Source organism: Lithobates pipiens, unplaced genomic scaffold (assembly GCF_037356315.1).
Source record: "Lithobates pipiens isolate NorthernLeopardFrog02 unplaced genomic scaffold, aLitPip1_a1.2 Scaffold_19, whole genome shotgun sequence".
NCBI classification, from domain to species: domain Eukaryota; kingdom Metazoa; phylum Chordata; class Amphibia; order Anura; family Ranidae; genus Lithobates; species Lithobates pipiens.
Genome location: NW_027507764.1, coordinates 86,742,749 through 86,766,150, shown reverse-complemented (window position 1 = coordinate 86,766,150; position 23,402 = coordinate 86,742,749). Strand labels below are relative to the sequence as shown.

The 23,402-nt window shown below is 44.4% G+C and overlaps 1 protein-coding gene across 3 annotated transcripts in view; it reads left to right on the top strand.

Annotated features, from left to right (window-relative positions):
• Positions 1–23,402, top strand: part of ODAD2 (outer dynein arm docking complex subunit 2) — a 294,886-nt gene that overhangs the window by 23,716 nt on the left and 247,768 nt on the right. For all 3 annotated transcript variants that reach the window (XM_077491037.1, XM_077491038.1, XM_077491036.1), the window contains exons 5-8: positions 1,208–1,406; positions 9,952–10,058; positions 16,057–16,193; positions 16,276–16,392. In XM_077491037.1, the coding sequence (XP_077347163.1) occupies positions 1,208–1,406; positions 9,952–10,058; positions 16,057–16,193; positions 16,276–16,392 (560 nt within the window). The remainder of the gene's footprint in view (positions 1–1,207; positions 1,407–9,951; positions 10,059–16,056; positions 16,194–16,275; positions 16,393–23,402) is intronic.

The following is a 23,402-nucleotide window of genomic DNA, read 5'->3' as shown; positions in this document are numbered from 1 at the left end:
GTACTGCTGTACCTTAAAGTCATCCCTGCTAGGAACTCACTGAGAACTGTGCTTGATAGCCCTGCCATTGGGACCAAACATACTTGTCATAGCAAGTAGCTAAACCAAAATGGTAAAAACATGATAGGGGAGGAACATTCAATCACGTAGAGTGTCTAGGGTTTTGTACATATTTTCTATTTTAGGTCAGGTATGTATTAAATATGTTGTATTCTACTCTTCACAGTTTCTTCTCTCTACCTGTTGCAAATATTTGTTGACAGAGCTCAGTAGCTCAAGATTACAGTTTACTGGCACAAGTATACAACTTTCCCATCCTCTCACTCTGTATGACTTTCTCTAAGACAGTGTTTCTCAACTCCAGTCCTCAAGGCGCCCCAACAGGTCATGTTTTCAGGCTCTCCATTATTTTGCGCAGGTGATTTGATCAGTCTCATTGCCGTAATTACCACAACTGTTTCATCTGAGGGAAATCCTGAAAACATGACCTGTTGGGGCGCCTTGAGGACTGGAGTTGAAAAACCCTGCTCTAAGATATCAGTGCCTGCTGTGTGGACTGTGTTAGAAAACCCATAGTGATTTATATATAAAAACATGTATAAATCATTTGTTTCTGTAAAGTAATGTAATGTAGAGCAAACTATTGCTTTGCCCTTACAGGGAAAAAGACTGGGTTTGCTTTAAAGGAGTTGTAAAGGCAGAACGTCTTTTATCTCAATGCATTGTATGCAATAAGATTAAAAACCTTCTGTGTGTAGCAGCCACCTCAGCACCCCCTAATTACTTACCTGGGCCCGATCTCTCTCCAGCGATGTCCACGAATGTCTAAGCCTTCCGGGACACTCCTCCTGATTGGCTGAGACACAGCCATTGGCTCCCGCGGCTGTCAATCATAGTCAGTCAGCCAATCAGGGGAGAGAGGGGCAGGGCCGGGTTGGGGCTCCATGTCTGAATGGACACATGGAGCTGTGATTCGGCTCCAGTGCCCCCATAGGAAGCTGCTCACTGTGGGGGCACTCGATAGGAGGGAGGGCTAGGAGCAGCAAAGGAGGACCTGAGAAGAGGAGGACCAGGGCTGCTCTGTACAAAGCCAACTGCACAGAAGAGGTAAGTATAAAATGTTTGTTGTTTTACAGAAAATCGATTAAAAATAAATTGATCCAAAGGCAATATAGTTTCCCTTTAATATTCCTCTTTGTATTTCCAGCTAATAGAGACCCTATAGCAAAAATCCTTGGTGCTGGATTCGCTACAGTGGAAGGTGAGGAGGACCTGTCTATGCTGCGATTGTTGGATAAAATGCGTCAGAACGAGGATGAAGAGGCTAAACTTAAGATGAATATTTTCCTGCTGCTCCAGCAACTTGATATGCAGCTGCTTAACAGCTCTTTAAAACACATTTCACAGTAAGTACATTTACAAACTACGATCTTTCCAGTCTATCAGTTCAACCCTTTCCCCTTTTAATGAGCAGCAACATCTGCTTTTTATGTGTTAGGAAAATATAATGACGGGAAGGTGAAAGATATGAAAATCATTACATTTATTGATTTAAAAACATAGAAGCAGGCAGACCTAATTGAAGTGGAACAAAAAGTTGTTTTCCAACTCTTCTGCGGGATGCAAACTGTGTACATGTGTTTTATATTTCTGGTTAAGATATAAAATATTTTAGTTGACGTCCAGTCAATTGCCAGTTGCTAAAAAAAGACTCTATTTCCAGTTGTTAAATCAACACCCACCAACTGTATCTACTAAGTGTGTGCCACACAAGGCCTAAGGCAGCAGTTTCACTTATTGGGACATCTTGTGGTTAGTGGTTTCGTAAGAGAACATTTGAACATCTTTGAATCCTGGTAGTTATCAGTGTCTAAAGATTGTAAGTTCTACACCATTCCCACATTGGTTTGGCTAGAGCGCCAGTCAAAGGAGCTCAACTCAACTATGAGCCAAGGATGGGATATCACTTTCCACTGCCAGGAAAGACCTCCTGTCTTCAGCACTTTAGACTTATACCCACTTCATCACATACTAACATTTTTACTTTTGCTATATGATATGGAATGTTACTACATATAAATGTGTGTGTTTTTTGTGATATTTTTTTCTGTAATGGGATTTTAGAAATTTGTGGAATTCCTAGTATGCTATACAGTATGTATTTTGTTGCATAGAACGTTTGAGTTTTTTAACACTGTGTAGAAAGAAAGAGACAATAGGCTGCAATAATTTCAGGACTGTACTGAGCGAACTGTGGGAAGGGTACCTTGGTAACATTCTCCTGGATCACACCTTTAGTCCCGTGTTATTGACAAGGGAAGCACTAGTGGCAATTGGGAGTGGGAGAGCCGGTGCCAGTGGCTCAGAAAATGTGAAGGTGGTTGCAGAGAGCTTCAAGCTCATGATGATTCTAGTAGAAAAAGCCAGATACTTTTCTGACCCCAATCATCACTAAAGAGCCACATATAATGTTCAGTATATGTAATGCTTAAGAGGGCTGTCAGAAACGGGAGACCTAATAGAGGAACTGAAGATCAGAGAGTGTGGACATGCTACATTTTTGGTTGGGGATATTCTGAAGAAGACAATATGAAACTGGGAACGTTACACAAGGTTAGTAGAGATCACTACTATTACCCTAATCTGTGTTCCCACTACAGACCGCTGAGGTCCAGAGGCTGCACATCACAAACCAAAGGGCTGCAGGTTGGGCACCAGATCCCTACTGGATCAATTTGTGTTAAAAAAAAAACATGTAATCAAATAAATACAGATGGTGCCTTTGTTGGACTCCTATAAATGCTAGTTGCATGGCTGTTCTGTTGATTTGCTGGCTTCAATGCTGGAATTAACTGACCTAAAACAAGTATGCAGATCAAGAAAACTGTATAGAAGAAGTCAATATCTGCATGTTCATGCTAGGTTAGTAAGGCAAGAGGGTCAGAATGACTTTCAGGCAACTAGCATTTTCAAAAGAAAAATTTGGCAATGTCAGCTTTCATATTGTTTATGTGCTAGGCTTCTTTTTTTTTTTCACAAATTCTTATTGGGTTTTTTAGAGATAAATGCTATGATAAACAGTAATATAGCTTCCAATAAAATAATACACAAATTGCAATAATAGGAAAAAGGTAGTACAAACGAAACATAGTATAGCATATAACTTACATAATCAAGAGAAAACAGTAGAGAACTGCCATCAGCACACAGGGCTACTTACAAGATTGAGCCAAGGCTGACTAAAAGGGAAAGGTCCCAGTGTTGCCCGTTAAAAGCCAGATCATGCGGAAAGGAGCACAAATTACTACCTAGTATTGGATATTCATTGTAGCAGAGCACTAAATGCCTCTCCCTGAGGTGAGTCGTATGGATTGCAATGTTGTGGGACAATAAGGCATCAGACTCAACAGTAGTGTGTAAAAAAAGAGGCAACAATGGAAAGGAAGGAAAGAGAGGAAGGGAAAGATAGGGAGTGAGTGCAGGGGAGGAATCGAACAAGGGGGTACATAGGGGAGATAAGGTGTAGGAAGATGGGGGCGTTCCCCTGGCTCAGCATCACATCAATGCTCACCTTTTATGATATCAGAGAGAGAGCAAAGAATGGTCAAGGTTGAGGTTTTGATTGTAATCCAACCACGGGGACCATACAGTATGTTCAGAAATTTCAAGTGCGTATTTCTCAGTATAGAGGTACGTTTTTCATGAATCATGGTGCTCAATAGGGATGAGCTTCATGTTCGAGTCGAACGTACGTTCGACTCGAACATTGGCCGTTCGGCCGTTCGGCGAATTCCGAACGTTTTGGCCGTTCGCGTCAAAATTCGAGTGACGCGCGCGCGGACCACAATGCACTGCGTTGGCGCAGTGCATTGCTGCCCGATGATTGGCCAAGCATGCACTGTGACCCCGCATGCTTGGCCAATCGCAGCGCCGGCAGCGAGGAGAGCCATGATTGGCCACAGGCATCCTACCTGTGGCCAATCATAGCTCAGGCTGTGTAGTGCACGCCCCACACTATATAAGGCCGCCTTTAAGGCGGCCTCCTGTAGTGTGTTACTTTGCATCTGAAGCAGTGGGTGTTCTGTGTACCTTCAACACAGTACACACCAATCGTTTTTGGCTGATTTCCTATCTTGCTGCTGTGTAGTGGTTGTTGTCTGTGCCCTGACTGCAGTATACACCACTATATTCACCTCACCTATATAGCTAGTGATCTAGCTTTAACCACTTAACAACTGCCCATTGCCGATTAACGGCTTCAGGGCGGTTGTTTAACTCAGAGAGGCCGTTAATTAACGGCCTCCCAGAATTCTGCTCTCGCGTGCCCCGAGGTGTGCGCACTCGAGAGCATCCGTGACCGCCGGGTCCATAGGACCCGGCGCATCACGGTAAACGGCCGCTCATAGCGGCCGTTTAGCACGTGATTGCTCCGTCAAATGACGGAGTGATCACTTGGAAACAAACCGGCGTCATGTTATGACGCCTGTTCCTCCCTCCCCTTTCTGTACCGATCGGTACAGCGGAGGGGAAAGAGATCGGTGTCAGCAGCGATGTGGGCTGCATCTGCAGTGCCCACATCGCTGCTCACCGAATTTAACCCCTCAATTCCCTGCCAATACTCTTCAATACCAGTGCATACTCTGCAGTACCCTGCCATTACTCTGCAGTACCCCGCCATTACTCTGCAGTACCCCGCCATTACTCTGCAGTACCCCGCCATTACTCTGCAGTGCAGTACCCCGCCATTACTCTGCAGTGCAGTACCCTGCCATTACTCTGCAGTGCAGTACCCTGCCATTACTCTGTAGTACCCCGCCATTACTCTGCAGTGCAGTACCCCGCCATTACTCTGCAGTGCAGTACCCTGCCATTACTCTGCAGTGCAGTACCCCGCCATTACTCTGCAGTACCCCGCCATTACTCTGCAGTGCAGTACCCCGCCATTACTCTGCAGTGCAGTACCCCGCCATTACTCTGCAGTGCAGTACCCTGCCATTACTCTGCAGTGCAGTACCCTGCTATTACTCTGTAGTACCCCGCCAATACCCCGCCAATACTCTGTAATACCCTGCCATAAATTGCCATACCCAGCCATACTCAGAGATACCCAGCCATACTCGGTGATACCCTGAAATACCCAGCCATAGACGCCCCCCACCCCTCACCGCCCTCCGGTGCTTCTACCAACTCGCCAGTACCATCAAAGCCAGAATCTTTTTTTTATTTTTTATTTCAGGCTTCCCAGCCTAGAGGTGAGATGTGGGGTCATATTGACCCCCCAGATTTCACTGTAAAGAGGACCTGTCACCCCATATTCCTATTACAAGGGATGTTTACATTTCTTGTAATAGGAATAAAAGTGATCAAAAATATATTTTTGGGAAAAAAAATGTCAAACTAAAATAAATAAAGTAAAATGAACAATAAAAAAATAAAATAAAAATTAAAGCGCCCATGTCCCCATGTGCTCGCATGTGCCACACATGTGAGGTATCGCCGAGAATGTTAGAGCGAGAGCAATAATTCTAGTCCTAGACCTCCTCTGCAACTCAAAACATGTAACCAGTAAAAAAATATTTAAAGCGTCGCCTATGGGGATTTTTTAAGTAGCGACGTTTGGCGCCATTCCACGGGCATGTGCAATTTTGAAGAGTGACATGTTTGATATCTATTTACTCAGCATTACTTCATCTTTCACTTTATGCAAACATTGGGCTAACAAGTGGTTAATAATAGAGCTTGCAGTCAGTAGTGTTAGGAGATAGTGCGTGCTGTCTGCGTGCTCTGTACCCAGTACATACCGCTATAATATAGGGCAGGCCCCTACTTTCAAACATCCAACTTACAAACATCTCCTACTTGCAAACGCAAGGAGACAGCAGCAAGTGAGATGAAAAAAGATGGACGACAAAACAAATTATACAGGGGTGATAACCCTTCCCTATGTTTTCCAAAAAGCTTAAAGATAGTTTTTTTGACTGGAGCTACACTTTAAAAATGTACCGGTTGAAAATGACAAACAGATTCAACTTAACACAACAAACCTACACAGTCCCTGTCTTGTTTGCACCGCCTGTATACTGCTGTTCTGAGTATATAGGGCCTGGGGGCCACACGCATTTCCTTTTTTTAATATGGGTACGGGGTTCCCCTTAATATGCGTACAAGACCCAAATAGGCTGGTAATGGGCAGGGAGGGCTACCCATGCCATTTTTCTGAATGATTTTCAACCATATTGCAGGAACCAGATATAACATTAAAACCGCAAGCAGTTTTAAATGGTGTTATTTCCGTTTAATGTCATTTTGTGCAGGGACTGTTCTAAACACGGGAAACACGTGGCACTTCACAGGCATACTACAGACACCCCGCAGGCACCATATTTAAAGGAATATTTCACTTTTTTTTTTCACTTTAATCGTCATTAAAATCAGTGCTCCCGCCAAAACAGTAGTTTTTAAAACTTTTTTTTGCAGTGACCCATGTCCCCTGAGGCAGGAGGCAGGTCGCCAAACCCTTTTTAGGACACTATCTTGCATATTAGCCGTTGAAATGAGCACTTTCCAATTCGAACGTTCGAGTCCCATAGACTTCAATGGGGTTCTAACGTTCGTACCGAACGCGGGGGTCGTTCGCAAGTTCTGGTGCGAACCGAACCGGGGGGTGTTCGGCTCATCCCTAGTGCTCAAGATCCATTGCTTCCCTGCCACAAAATTCAATATGAAGGATACCAGCTTCCCATAAGGCCTGGGATCAGCCTGTTGTGTAGAGCGCCCCATGGGTTACATGCGTGCGTTTTGTCAAGGAGGGTTTATATTAAATAGTATGTGTGTATCCGTAATGGTTGGACTTTGAGACATTGCAACCAGATATGAAATAATGTACCAGGGACACTGTAGCCCTGTAAGCTGCTGCTGCTGACCATATTTAGGTCCATTCTGAATTTTGTAATGAACGCCCAAGTCTTGTTACCAGTTAAGTAACCAGGGCTACATATAAGAGGGATATTAGGCCTGCAGATTGTGGATTATTCTCACACCTACCCTTGAATGGTTTTGGGAGAACGGGACAGGTTGGGGTGTTTTTGAGAAGTACACAGACAAAGTGAAAGACCTGAAGCAAGAAAAAAGATTTGGAGTGGGGGCGTTGCCAATGTTCCTGAAGAGAGGAAAGTGATTTTACTCCATCTGATATTAGGAGTTAATGCACATATTTCACACCTTTGGTTGACCACCAGGTGAAGACTAAAGGGTTATCAAATGCTGGGAGAAACATAAAATTATGTTTAACACCCAAGAGAGGGAGATGAGAGGAGATCAACAAGCCTTATGCTTAACTAAGTCCCATTGTTTCAGGGAGTGTTGTAAGGTAGAATCATCGATAGGAGGGCACAGGTTCGGGGTAAGTCAAATTAAATTATAAATTGGGTTTGGAGAGCAGTACATAAGGCTAACCCCTTGGCAATGGTTGCACGCCAATATGCGGCCCCCTTGGTGCCTGGTCCTTGGTGCTGAGGGGCCACAATTTTGTGCGAATTGTTGTCCATACAGTAGTGCTCAGAGTGCACTCCCGACACAGTTACGGAAGCCTAACTGAAAGTTTTCTAATCACAGGACCACCATGAGAGCCAGTCATTGTGGTCACGTGCTCTTAAGCCACATCCCACCTCCCAGAGTCATAAACCTCTTAAAGGGCCTGGAGGCGCCAGCATGAAGAGGTTAAGGTAGGTCCAGACCAATAATTCAGAAGTGGCATGAAGTACCCGTAATTCAGAATTACAGACATGAAGTGGGGGCGTGGATGGGCAGAGGTCTAGGCTGAGACTGCCATTCACTATCATACAGCAGGCTTGACCTATTGTGCGGCTTCCGGGACACCTTGTCAGTCTCTACCATTGCCTGGAGCATAAACGAGCTCCCTTCCTGGCCAGCATACACAGCGGTGGGCACAGGACTTCATTCCCATACAGGGGCTGACACACATATCCTTGGCTGGCATGAAGTACCGCTAAGTGTGCATTTTGAGCTGCTTAGTAGTACTTATATATGTCGGAGATGCTAAAAGCACCCTGCATTTTCCTGCAGTATAATAGATGGGCTGTGACACACTGCTTCTGGGTGTCTCAGAATTTTTTTTAACAGTTTTCGTTGCTCTATTCTAAGGATATGTGCTGGGACAGGAATGGGGAAAAAGCATTTTGGGGAGATACAACAACGTATGTGCACAAGCCAGTGTGAAGGCCAGGTAGACAAGAGTAGTGAAAATTCATGAAATAGGGCTAGGTTGTTTGGTGCATACATGTAGTCATGAGAGTATAAGATGTGGATCCCTAAGTAGGGTAATGTGGAGGGCCAAGTAAAGTGGTCGTTTTCCTTTATCTGGGAACGGATACGAGAGTTCAAGGTGATATTCAAGGTTTTAGATTTTTACTCACTGACAGTCAATCCTGAAATTCTTGCAAAGTCTGTCAGGGTGCTAAAAAGATTTGGCAGGCATATGTACAGAGAGGAGATATTTAGGATGATATCATCTGCAAATTCCATTATTTTATGGTGTGTGGCTACAAATTTGTGTCCGCGAATAGATGGGCTCAATCAAATGGTAGTTGGAAGAGCTAAAAAAATTTCTTTGCTTTGGCTACCAAGAAAGAGGAAGGCACGATATTAAGGTGGGATAAATGCCATTGAAACTTGCAAAGTGTATCGACTTGATTGCTAGTTAGTCTATTGTGGGCTGTGCGAAATTAGAGAGAAAATTCTCAATCGTTTAACAAGCATTGTGCTAAGTTTATTACTTTGTGCATAGAATTTTTATTTTGTCCACCACAGTTGTTTCTCTGCTGTATCATTTAAACATTTTTATTTTTCATCAGATAAATGTAAGTTCAGTTCTGTTCTGGCTTTGTCAAGGAGTGTGCAGGTGCTTGTAGTAGGACTAAGTTTATGCTGTTTTTAGAGTGCAGTCTAATTCTAATTACAATTCTGCTTTCTGTTTAATTCATTGAAGGACCAAGAGGGATAGTAGGGATTCAGTTGCAGGGAATGGCAGCAAATTACCATTGGGTCATGGTCCAACCATAATACAGATTACTAAGAAGTGAGGGACCCAGATATTAAATACTCTCTATACAGGTATTAGCCCCACACAGTTATTAGAATACCACATTTTTACTAAAGTGGTCCTCTAATGACCTGTACACACGGTCAGACTTTCAGATGGAAAATGTACGATTGGACTGTGTTGTCCGAAATTTCGATCATGTGTGGGCTCCATCTGTTTTTTTGCGTTGGAATTTCCGACACACAAAGTTTGAGATCTGGATCTATAATTTTCCGACAACAAAATCCGATCGTTTAAATTCTGATCGTGTGTATACAGTTCTGACACACAAAGTGCCACGCATGCTCAGAATAAATTAGGAGATGAATGCTATTGGCTACTGGCCTCTATATTAGCTCGTTCTGAACGATCGGATTTTCCAACAACTTTGTGCGACCAGGTGTATGCAAGACAAGTTTGGGCCAAAATCCGTCAGAAAATATATGACGGATTTTGTCGTCGGAATGTCCAGTGCGTACAGGGCATAAGTGTGATTGTGTATATGAATATTAAATCAGCAACACAACACTCAAATTTGAAACAAAACTGTATGCATCTATACCAAAGAAGAGAGCAACCTCTTGGTCCTGCCTCCTGGATTTTTTTCAAATCATGTAATTGAGGTCAACGAAGCACCAGATTATTGCCATCTTTTATGATAATGAGTGAATAAAGGTGAACCTCATTCTCTGCAATTCTTTAGCCTCATGTTGCTGATTTATGATTTATTTCTTTTGAGGCTGTAGAAAAGGCTTGCCAGTGAGCAGTATGGATTAAGACAGTGCAAGATGGTGCAGCACCAATAAATTTTTGTTATCTGGGTGATCATTGTCTGTCGTCTTTTCTTTTAGAGAAGTAAAAGTTACTCCTGCTACAGTGAAGAACGAGGTTGATTTAATTCAACGTTTCTGCAAAAATGAGGAAAAATCTGTGCTGAAATCAATAGAGTACACATCAGGTTCGTAATATGTATTTTATTTAGTTTTATAAAACTATTTAGCATTATTATGCATTGTAGCTACTTCTCCAAGTTGTATCAATTTGAAGAACTCCTGTTTTGGTAAAAAGGAAAAAAATTGACTATAGGTGTTGCCTTTTACCACATGAAACTTTAATGGTTCCACTAAATCGGGGGTCAACAACCAGTCAGCACTGTATCCTAGCCTAGGCTGACAAGGCCCAGGCCTAGGGCAGCACGGAAAGCATCCCCACCAGCTTGCACTACACTGTTAGGCCCCTTTCACACTGGGGAGTTTTTCAGGCGATACAGCGCTAAAAATAGCGCCTGAAAAAATCCAGCCCCTTTCACTCCAGTGTGAAAGCCAGAGGGCTTTCACACTGGAGCGGTGCGCTAGCAGGACAGTAAAAAAAAGTCCTGCTAGCCGCATCTTTGGAGCGGTGAAGGAGCGGTGTATTCACCGCTCCTAAACCGCTCCTACCCATTGAAATCAATGGGGCAGCGCGGCTATACTGCCAACTGCAGCGGCACTTTGCGGGCGGTTTAAACCCTTTTTCAGCCGCTAGCGGGGGTTAAAACCGCCCCGCTAGCGGGCGAATACCACCACTAAAACGACGATAAGGTGATGCTAAAAATAGCGCCACTTTAGCGCCGACGCTGCTCCTGCCCCAGTGTGAAAGTTGCCTAAGTGTAGCGCCAGTCTTATGGGGCGGAGTGGGCTGAGAGGCAAATTAGTCTAGCGCCCCTGTAAAGCGGCTGCACTGCTTCCGGTATACGGGTGGCCGGCATTCTAATTTTGACTGTCCTCTCATCCTGGACCACAAACCTTCCTCACTGTGCTATATGTTTTCTGCTGCACCATTGGCATGGTTATATCTTCTTAGTCCTCTCCATAAAATTATCAGAAATTTGTGTTTAAAGTATATCTATAGGCAACACTTTTCTTTTTCATTTTATAAAGGAGGGTTATAGCCCTCCTTTTCGTTCAGTAAAGGAGGGTTATACCCCCTGTCAGTTTATTTTTTACCATCCCTGTCCCATTGCAGGTAATTCCCTTCATTTCCTGCGCCCCATAGCTAAACAGGAAATGAGATGAAATCTATGCAAATTATGGGAATCCATTGCCCCTCCCCCCGGCCCTCAGAACTAGTGTCCCCACTTGAAAATTTCAAGGTGGCTCTTAAACAGCAAGGGGTGTGGCCTTGACAGGAAGGGGTGGGTCATATTTAAATTAGGGGGTGCACAAGTTTAGACAGGCCTAGGGCAACACAAATCCTAAATACACTACTGCAACCAGTAGTTTGCGGACAGGTGACTGGTAGATCGCGGTCTGGGTTTGCTGACCCGCCATCCCAGAGCATCAGAGTGCAATGCAAAGGAACTATAGTAGGGAGCAAGAGCCACATAAGTCTATGCCTCCTCTCTAGTGCTGGCTCCTGTCACACCAACGACACTTTACCTCTTATCTCGGCTGGCAGAGTGGTGCCAGCAGGAAAACCTCATAGTTAAGACATGCTTTCATCACCCCCTCCCTAGCTGCAACCCCTTTAGCTGCCCAGGGGTGTATACATGTTACAGCCGGAGTTATACGCCTGCCAAGCATGACCCATTCAAGTGAATGAGGCCTCTCTGCAAGTGTCCTGCAACCTTATGAGTACAGAAAACAAGGGGTTAAAGCAGGCAGCGTAGTGTTGCTTTCGCACCTTCTTTAACCCCTGTGACCTTGCACTTGCAAAGTGGCCCCATTTACTTGAATAGGTTGCGATTGGCATACTGCGGTATGTGTATACCTTTGGCTGTTGCCTCGGCAGCTAAAGGGGGTAGGGATTGGGGACAAGAAAACCGTGACTCAAAAGTAGAGTTTTACCACCCCCCAAATTTACATGTGGATGAGCACTAAGGGCTCATTCACAAGTGCAGCAGGCATTGCGGCTCCCCTGAAAAGCGATCCAATAGTGTTTGACAGGTGGTAAGAAGGTGATATGTTGCCTCCTCACCACCTGATTTAAACCCATGATTGCCATGCAATGCACATGATTGCAACATGGTACTATGGCAATTAGTGGTTTAAATCAGGTGAGAGAAGGCGACGCTGTGCCCAGTGTTCTTTGACCTTTCCCATGTTGTTCAGGTAGATCTCCACCTCTTTCGATTTGCCTACCCCTGCACTAAACAATCATATGTAGACCAATAAAAAATATTTTTTATCACTTACAAATCTTATTTTAAGTTATTTTATGTAGTCTAAAAAAAATAATTCAACATATAATTGCAACACAAGTCTCTTGATTTTATAGTATACTTTTAGTGCGCTTATGCTTGTGCACCTCCTTCCTTCCCCCAACAATTATAGCTCATACATATCTTCCGCTCTGTTTCTTCCCTATGTAGCTTGCCTAGCACCCCACAGTCTTTTTCCTCAGTTTTATGTATGCAAACTCTTCATCCCCTTCAGTGGAAAGTCAACCCATAGCCTAACAGTGAGGCCGCGTACACACGCGCGGACTGTTCGCCCAACCTTGTTCGTCAAACAGTTTGACAAACAGTCCGCTCAAAATTAGCATGAACGGACTTGACCACACACGATGAACGAACAGTCCGCTGAAACCGTGCGCGATGACGTGAACGGCACGTACGACGGGACTAGAAAACGACGTCCTATACACTGCAATGCAACCTTCGGCGTGTAAATCCTTTCTGAGTATGCGCGGAACTTAGTTTGACGAACAAGCCTACACACGAGCGGACTGTCCGCTCAAACCAAGTTTCAGCGGACAGTTTTACGGAAATTCCGAAAAACTTTGTTCGTCAGACTGTCCGCTGAAACTGTCCGCTCAAGCCCACACACGAGCGGACTGTCTGCTGAAACACTGTTCAGCGGACAAAGTTGGGCGAACAGTCCGCCCGTGTGTACGCGGCCTGACAGTAGTTGAGACAAGCTGTAAAACTTCTAGGGATGCTTGAGCAGTTGAATTATCCTTATAAACAAAAAGATAAAAGTTTTACCACCTCCCCAACTGCAAGTCTAAGCAAAGCCTAAGGCCGCGTACACACGCGCGGACTGTTCGCCCAACTTTGTCCGTCCAACAGTTTCGGCAAACAGTCCGCTCAAAATTAGCATGGACGGACATGCCCACACACGACGAACGAACAGTTTGCTGAAACCGTGCGCGATGACGTGAACGGCACGTACGACGGGACGAAAAATACGACGTCCTATACACTGCATTATAGCTTTCGGCGTGAAAATCCTTTCTGAGCATGCGCGCAACTTTGTTTGACGAACAAGCCTACACACGGGCGGACTGTTCGCTCAAACAAGGTTTCAGCGGACAGTTTTTCGGAATTTCCGAAAAACCTTGTCCGTCCAACTGTCCGCTGAAACTGTCCGCTGAAAGCCCACACACGAGCGGACTGTCCGCCCAAACACTGTTCAGCGGACAAAGTTGGGCGAACAGTCCGCGCGTGTGTACGCGGCCTTAGTTCCACTTTAAATTCACCCTAAAAAGTGTTGTAGTTTTTCTCAACCAATGTCACTTTTGGTGAGCAAGCACATATGTAGAAAAAAATCAAAGTAAAATCATGGTAATTTTAAATTAATATACTGAATACCAGGAGCGGCCAGTCCATTAGGGGTGCTGGACTCTATTTTTGCAAGCCACATGATTAGAGCCTGAGGAAAGGTTGGGCTTGGGGCACAGTGCACTGCACCCTGAACCCACCCACTTGTGTGTCTTCTGGCATCTCCTCCCGGCCAATCAGGACAGGAGGAGGATTGGGTTGGCCGCTGGAGGAGAAGCCGAGGAAGCCGTGGAGGGGCCGAGTGCAGGGGACCATCACCATGGGGGGGGGGGGGTGGTGAGTGCGGGGGATCGTCATCGGCAGTCATTGATTTGCATGTCCTCATACATTATGATCTGCCCCCAGGGCATTTCTGTCGTCTCCAGGAGAGGTTGAGTGTGGACGGACCTGGGGGGGTTTGTTTGCCCCCCCCCCCCCAAGAAGTTTAGCACCAGCCGCCACTGCTGAATACTATCTGCATACAGTCATCAAAATGCAATTTGTTTGATGACAGTGGGTGGATTTAATAAAACTGGAGAGTGCAGCTGTGCATAGTAGCCAATCAGCTTTTAACTTCAGGTTGTTCAGAAAAAGGATTTGTAAAGGCAGAAGGTTTTTTTTTTATCTTAGTACATTCTATGCATTAAGATAAAAAACATTTTGTGTGTAGCACCACCCCAGCACCCCCTAATTACTTAACTGAGCTCCAGTGATGTCCACGAATGTCTATGCTATCCAGGACACTCCTCCTGATTGCCTGAGACACAGCAGCGGTGCCATTGTCTCCCACAGCTGTCAATTAAAGTCAGCCAGCCAGGGGAGAGAGGGGGGATACGTGTCTAAATGGGCACACGGAGCTGCGACTCAGCTCCAGTGCCCCCCATAGGAAGCTGCTGACTGTGGGGGCACTCAATAGGGGGGAGGGGGTGGCCAGGAGCAGCAAAGAGGGACCCGAGAAGAGGAGGATCCAGGCTGCTCTGTGCAAAACCAACTGCACAGAGGAGGTAAGTATAACATGTTTGTTTTTGTTGTTTTTTTTAAAACTAAGACTTTACAATCTCTTTAAAGGGGTTATAAACCCTCAGGGTTTTTCACCTTAATGCATTCTATGCATTAAGGTGAAAAACCTTCTGTAGTGCAGCAGCCCCCCAGAGCCCCCCTTTTACTTACCTGAACCCGATCGTTCCAGTGACGCACAGCTCCAGTCGCTGTCTCGGGTCCTCATTAGATAGACTGATAGCAGCAGGAGCCATTGACTCCCACTGCTGTCAATCAAATCCAGTGACACGGGAGCCAGCAGGTGGGGCCGAGTCCTCCTGCCTGTGTCAATGGGCGCAGCAGCAGAACTCGGGAGTGCGCTCGCACAAGTGCCCCCATGGATAGCAGCTCTCTATGGGGCACTCGAGAAGAGGAGGAGCCAGGAGAGCTGCTGAGGGACCCCAGAAGAGGAGGATAAGGGCCACTCTGTGCAAAACCCTTACACAGAGGAGGTAAGTATAACATGTTTGTTATTAAAAACAAAACAAAAAAAACGAACCTTTACAACCCCTTTAAGCTTTGACGAAAGAAACCTGGAAACTGATTTATTTCTTTGCAGAGCTGTACCAGATTGTGCACTCTCCAGTTTTAGTAAATCATCCTTGTGCTTTTTAACCTCTTGGTGCTGGCCCCTACCAGCCCTTTAGGGGTTTAGGGTGCCGGGAGGTGGGGTTTATAATTATATGACCACCATTCTTGGCTACCACAGCGGTTACATGATCGGAAAGCTCTCGATCGCAAGGCGCAAACAGGAGCTTGCCATTAGCAGCCGGTAACTGTCCCGAGAGTGTGCTCTGGGCACAGCTGTAATTTACGCAAATGGGCTCGGTGCCCATGCTCACCCACGAGAGGCCACATATTTGCGTGCGGCCAGCGCCAAGGGGTTAAAGTCCCCAAACACATAATATTTTGTCAGAACAGGTGACCATCTTATGCGATTCTTACTGATGCTCTCGACTGGCAGCTTGTGGAGGGTGGAAATGACTGAACAATTTAAATTCCAGTTTCTTTTATGCCTCCCATAAAGTCAACATTAGCTTACTTGTCTTCACATTTTACCTCTTCCCTCTTCACAAACATAAATTAGTAGACTCAATTCTGTAATCAACTAACCCTGATGGCCGAATGATCATGCCTGCATGAGATACTGCGGGCCTAATAAAGCCTAAGACTAGGTTCACATCTATGTTTTTTTAGTGTGTTTGCTAAACCGCAGAAACACAAGACAATCAATTTAACAATAATATTTATATAGTAGAGAACAATGAAAGCAGACATCTTAGAAGTCCTAGAAATGGAAGTTTGTACAGTAGTACTGCGATGAAGTGTAACCTACTGCGCAGAGTTTTGAGATTGGTGTTTTTGCCAGTTCTTTAACTGCATTGTATATTCTTTCTAGATTATGAGTTCTCTAATGGGTGCCATACTCCACCATGGCGGCAAGCTTCTGGGGAAATCTGCTATTTAATGATAACGCCATATGACACTGATCCATTCTGTGTGACATACAGCACTGCAGGTGCTTTTATAAACGGGGTAAGTGTGCATCTCTCTTTGGGAGTGCAAAATATGGCTGTATGAGCTATTCTCTCACCTCCTCATATTACTCTTATTGCAGGGTAAAATGAAGGATAAGGATGAAATTAACTATGACAGACAGAGTGAAATTTATAAAGATCTCATATCCCTGTTGAAGGATAAATCATCGCGGTTTGCAGAAAATATCAGTAAGCAGGTAATGCAGTCTTTTTAAAAGATTTTTCTCTTGATACATTTTGACAGTTTGTAAAGATGTTGTGTTGCAGTTGAGGTGTCTGAGATTGCAGTCGGCTATTACTGCTGTTATTCTCTTTATGCGCGCCTTAAGCCCCGTACACACGAGCGGACTTTTCAACATCCAAAGTCCGTCAGACCGAGTCCGTCAGACTATCCGATCGTGTGTGGGCTGCAACGGACTTTAGCTTCGCAAAAGTCTGACGGACTTTAGAAATGAAGCATGCTTCAAATTTTCCCGACGGAACTCCGCCGGACCCGGTCCCCTTCGAAAAATTCGCTCGTGTGTGTGCTACTCCGACGGACTAAAACCGACGCTAGGGCAGCTATTGGCTACTGTCTATGAACTTCCTACGTCGAATCCAGTCGTACGTCATCACGTTCGACTCCGTCGGAGTTTGGTGTGATGGTGTGTGGTCAAGTCCGTTCGGTCGAAAAGTCCGCCAGAACTCCGTCGGAACTCCGTCGGAACTCCTTTGGAGGTCTGTCAGACTTAATCCCTCTCGTGTGTACGGGGCTTTATACTTCAAGTATACCTGTCACCTAAAGTTCCAAAGCTGTCATAAGAGTTTAATAGAAGGTAACCTCAGGTGTCTATACTTTCCTAAATTTTTTATGCTGTGCGCTCCATGTATCCCCAATCCAGACTGTTCAATATGCAAATCTCGATTTTCAGTGCTTCCATTTCCCACTTTCAGTATGCACCTTTCTATAGGTCAGTGGTCATCAACCCTGTCCTCAGGGCCCACTAACAGGCCAGGATTTATGTATTACCTTGGGGAGATGCAGACTAAAATACTGCAATCACTGAGCAGCAAATGATATCACCTGTGATGTATTTCAGTTATCTTGCAAACCTGGCCTGTTAGTGGGCCCTGAGGACAGGGTTGATGACCACTGCTATAGGTCAAAGAGGAATGGCGAACCTTGGCACCCCAGATGTTTTGGAACTACATTTCCCATGATTCTCGTGTACTCTGCAGTGTAGCTGAGCATCATGGGAAATGTAGTTCCAAAACATCTGGGGTGCCAAGGTTCACCATCACTGACCTATTGTATTGAAAAGAGCAGAGGGTGTGGCAGAGGCATAGCACTTTATTAAATTACAGATTTCTTTCAGGTTGCATCTGCACTGCAGTGATGATCAGTAAGGGAAATCCATATGGGTGTATGCAATAAAACAGTGAGCTATAGCCACCCAGCAGAAATAATTTCCACTGATTTTGCTACATTAAACAGAAATCGGCTCCTGAACGTTTCTGTATATTTTGTGTATGTCTGTTCCCTGTACTTCTCTCTGAACTAATGTTTATAGGACATAGCTATTAGTCGCCTAGAACATTCACGAATATACATACTCTTCAAAACAATCGTTTAGTGTAACTGGTTGGAGGAATAAACGTAGTCGTGTTACGGTTGTTACCATTGTTTCAGAAAAAAGAGTCTATCCATAAAATGAATATGCATTTAGTTAATCTACTGTATTCATATTTCCATTAAAGAAATAGGTTTGGAGTAGTGTTAGTTATACTTAAGCTGGCACTGGTCTCACTAGAGCAATTGCATTTAAGATGGTATGTCGACTTTTCGGCTTCTCGATATTGGTTGTTTTTGGCATGGAAGTATTGGTGCAAAGGGTTTTGGCATCTAAAGTTTTGGCAATGATAGAATGCACTTGAATACATTTTCTTTGCCATTGTTTTTGGCAGATATGTTGCATATGAAGTTTCTTTGCAGAAAAAATACTCAAAAACCTAAGACAAATTCATTTACCCAAACTTAAATCTCAGCCTAACCCCTCACCCTGAAAAATGGAAACTCAAACTGTAACTAAACTCATAATTCTTAGTGCTCACCCTATCCCCCTAAACACATTATTTAATCCCCGGGTATAACATTACCATAGACATAATCTTAGTGCTGATTTTTCACTTGAACAATAAAAATTTTAGCACTAAAACAAACCTATGACATAATATATCAATGACAAAACATACAGTGTTCCAAGGGGTTTCTGCAGAGGAGAAAACAGCAAAATGTCTCAACTTGAGACAACCGATATTTGTTGAAGAACAATTATTGTAGCAATTATCTTGCTATCAGGCTTTGTCCCCTGAAAGAGATCTGCACTTATGAGGAAAAGCCAACCAAAATATCATTTCAAACTTTTAAAAGGGGTGGGGAAGATTTAAAACATTTTGCTGCTGGTTGTGTCTGTAACTCATATTACAAGTAATTAAAACTTTCATTGACAAAGGGTTTTCTGTACCCCTTATGCCCCTTTCACACTACCGTTCCGTTCGGGCCCGCCTGTCAGTTTTTCAGGCGCACCTGAACGGATGCTCCATAGAGCTCTATGGAGCGTCGGATGTCAGCGGTGACATGTCCGCTGACATCTGACCAGATCCGGTCCAAAAAAGTGTGACGGAGGAAAAAGCTATTTTTCCATCCGTCATCGGATCGGATCGGGTGACGACGAACACTGCGGTCCGTCGTCATCCGATCTCCCATAGGGGAGAGCGGAGCTGTGACAGGTCAGTCCCTGCGCAGTTAGCAGAGATGGACCAGTCATCTTCCTGCACAGCGGGGATCGGCGGAGCGATCTCCGCTGAGCAAGCGGATATCCACGGGGCGGATCACCACTGATCCGCCCCGTGTGAAAGGACCCTATATTTAAAAAAATGTTATGACCTTAGTCAACAGTAGGTTGGTATCCTTAGGATTCATACAGTTTTTATTTAGGACAAAATATTATTTTTTTTGGCTCTTCGTGGGAAGATAAATTTGCAAATAATTAGACAGGCTATATCCAGGCAAATACTGAAGTAGTGACTGCTGTACAGACAACAAAATTTGTTTTAAAGGTTCGGTTGAAAGTTTGAAGAATTTCTACACCCAAGAACAAAAAAAGGTCGCTGATGGTAGCACTCACCTTCACTTCTCCAGCAAGGTTTTTTCCGGATGCCCCAAACAATCGAAAAGGGGATTCACCTGAGAAAATGACTTTACCCCAGTCCTCAGCAGTCCAATCCCTGTACCTTTTGCAGAATATAAGTCTGTCCCTGATGTTTTTCCTGGAGAGAAGTGGCTTCTCTTTCTGCCCTTCTTGACACCAGGCCATCCTCCAAAAGTCTTCGCCTCGCAGTGCATGGAGATGCACTCATACCTGCCTGCTGTCATTCCTGAGCAAGCTCTGCATTGGTGGTGCCTCGATCCCCCAGCTGAATCAACTGTAGGAGATGGTCCTGGTGCTTGCTGGACTTTCTTGGGCGCCCTAAAGACTTCTTCATAAATGCAGTGATTTTTTTTCTTTTTTGTGGGATTAAGTTAATTTTCATGGCAAAGAGCAACTTTGCAATTAATTGCAATTCATCTGACCACTCTTCAAAACATTCTGGAGTATATCAAAATTGCCATTATAAAAACTGAGGCAACAGACTTTGTAAAAATTTATATTTGTGTCATTCTCAAAACTTTTGGCCACGGCTGTACTATACAAAGGTTTTGGGCAGGTGTGAAAAAATGCTGTATATTAAGAATGCTTTCATGTTTATCAATTAACAAAATGGAAAGTAAATGAAAAGAGAAATCCAAATCAAATCAATATTTGGTGTGACCTCCTTTTGCCTTCAACATAGCATCAATTCTTCTAGCTACACTTGCACACAGTTTTTGAAGAAACTCTGTGGGTAGATTGTGCCAAACATCTTGAAGAACTAACCGCCACCATCCTTTGTGAATATAGGCCTCAAATAGTTCTTTCTCTTCGTGTAATCCCAGACAGGCTTCAAGATGTTGAGATCCGGGCTCTGTGGGGGCCAAATCATCACTTCCAGGACTTGACCCTGACCACATTTTTAACTCCATTTGCAGAAATGCAACCCCAAACTTGCAAGGAACCTCCCTATGCTTCACTGTTGCCTGCAGACACCCATTATTGTACTGCTCTCCAGCCCTTCGGTGAACAAACTGCCTCTTGCTACAGCCAAATATTTCAAATTTTGACTCATCAGTCCAGAGTACCTGCTGCCATTTTTTTTAACCCTAGTGTTTTCATGCAGGGGCATCTTTAAGGCAGGGCAAAATGGGCAGCTGTCCTGGGCCCTGTCATTGTCGTGGGGCCCAAAGCATCTACCTCATACTTGGCAACTATCCCGGTTTAAATTCCCTTGAAGTTTTAGTCCCGTGCTGTGTCCCGATATCTCAGTGTGAAGTGCTCCTACTAATGATGCCCAGCTCTGCTATTGTTGTGTACAGATGACTCACCTACAAACCCTGTGTTTACATGTAAATAACCGGCATTGATATGCAAATAGTGTCTGCATTCATATGTATATAGCAGCGGTCTGCTGCATTCATATGTAAATATAGGTGACATTCATTTGTATACAGTGGGGCAAAATCTTGCTCGTTTGTAGGTGACCAAATACTTATTTTCCACCATAATTTGCCAATAAATTCTTTTCAAATCAGACAATGTGATTGTCTGGATTTTAGGGCTGTGGAAATTAAAGATTAATTCCTCTATTATTCATTAATCTTTTTGATCGATCAAAATTCTTTTGATTGGTACTCACCTCTCCGCTGGCTTCTGGGTCTTCAGGGAGTTCCGTCGGAGATCCGGTGACGTCACCGGATCTCCTCCCCCCTCCCCCAAGTGCCTCCGTCTACTAACGAAGGGAAGGGGGAGGAGTCTGGTGACGTCGAAGTTCTGATTGAATATAACGTGTACGGGGGAGGAGCTACGCATGACGTCATCCGCTGCTGCCCTACGGAACTAACACGATTGTCGGCTTTACATGCTGCGTTTTTATCATCTTTATGTGAGTAGTTTGTGTTTGAACAAAAAAATTAAATCTTATACTTAAGCGGTGAGCACTTAGATCTTTTCTTTCTACCCATGACCGGGCGTCCTTGCTGAGATCTAAGGAGACGTGAGAGAAGTTTATGGTCCGTGTTAACCCTTTTGATACCCGCTTGTATGACCACCTGTTTGCACAGGGGTCCATGCCATAAGGTGAGAGTGATTAGTTAGACCGGAGGTGGAGGGATTGTCACACTACTGTGAAAAAAAAAAATTACTTTTATCAGTGCTACAGTTTGAATTTAAAACGTATTTGTGTGAACTTTGAAGTGAAATCATGGATTGTGGAAACTAACTAGTGTTGGGTGATTGTATATAGTGTATACCACATTTACCACTGACTAATGCAGAGTTGCAATGCAAGGAGATCAGCTAAAAGTAGTTGGATCTGTATGTGCGTTATAATTAATCGAAATTAGTCGATTAATCGATTAAAGTAAAATTGATTAATCGAACACGAAAATTTTAATCAGTAACAGCCCTACGTGGATTTGTTTCCACATTTTGTCTCTCATGGTTGAGGTATACCTATGATGACAATTACAGGCCTCTCTTATCTTTTTTTAAGTGGGAGAACTTGTACAATTGGTGGCTGACTAAATACTTTTTTGCCCCATTGTATCTTGCCCCCTGAGGTCATATCTACCATCACCTATCCTGAATGCTGCCCACTGGGGAGATAAAGGGGCATGTTTGAAAGTCCTGCCTGCAGCTGTGGTCATTTAGCCTAACATCAGCCTGTTCTGCAAAGGTAGATAAATTGGTGTTGGGGTGTGTGGGGTGGGGGGGGGGGTAATGTTGGGTGTACAAAGGTAGGCAGAGAAGGATTACAGTTTGGATGCACAGGTGAGCAAGGAGGGTATCTATAGAGGTAAGGAAGTTGGGTGCAAAGATGAGCAGAGGAGGCAAGTAAAATTAAAGGGGTGGAGGGTTGGAGTGGAGAGGGTGGGGGAGGTGCAGAGGTTACCAGGGGTTTTAGGATGCAAAGGTGTACTGCCAGGGTGGATAAAGATGTAGTTTGCGTGTAGGGCAGACCAACTATTTCAATGAACTGCTCTATGCGCTAGAAATGCGGAAGAACGTCCCTAACGCTTTTTCAAAATCACACGCTTGCACAGCAGATGCATGAGGTGTGATTAACAATGAATGGCACTGATGTGTATCTGCTAAAGGGCAGCACGTTTCTGTGGTGTCAGGAAAGCGATTCTGCATGCGTTCGCCACACACACAAATGTGAACGCAGGCTAAATGTCTCAGTTACATTGTTGGTCAGTGTAAATCCTCTCATTACATTGGGACTTGGTGTAGAATCCTTTGATTCACATTAGTGGCCAGTGTGAAAGCCCCCCTTACATTTAGTGGTCAATGTAAATCCCTCCTTACATGTGTGGTTACTGTGAATGCTCCTATTACATTAGTTGTCAGTGTAAATCCCCTTTACATTGATGGTTGTTGTAAATCTTCTCATTACATTGGGGCTTGGTGTACAATCCTTATATTCACACTAGTGGCCAGTGTGAAGGTCCCCCTCCTTACATAGGTGGTTACTGTGAATGTTTTATTACAATAGTGGTGAGTGTAAACACCTATTACATTGGTGGCCAGTGTTGAAACTCCTCTTTATATTGGTAGCCGGTAAAAAAATAAGCATTGCCATTGATCACCCCCTCCCCACAGCACTGCCACTGATCACAGGAGTTCTAAGATCCCTAGGAGTTTTCTGTCTCTTGATGGATCTCCTCACCACCCCAATCCATGGCGTACAGGCAGGTGGAGAGCTAAATTGCATGGTTCGGGAAGGGGCAAGAAAATGTTTGCCCAGGGTCCAATCAGTATTTAAAGACGGCCCTGTTTTCATGCATAGTTGAGTCGCTTAGTCTTTTTTCCACGTCTGTGCACAAAAACATATCAAATTGGGTGCAGAAAAATGGCAGCAGGTACTCTAGACCGTCGAGTCAAAGTGTAAAATATTTGGCTGTAGCAGGATGCAGTTTGTTGGTGAAGGGCTGGAGAGAGGCACAATAATAGGTGTCTGCAGGCAACAGTGAAGCATGGTGGAGGTTCCTTGAACATCTGGGGCTGCATTTTTGCAAATGGAGTTGGATATT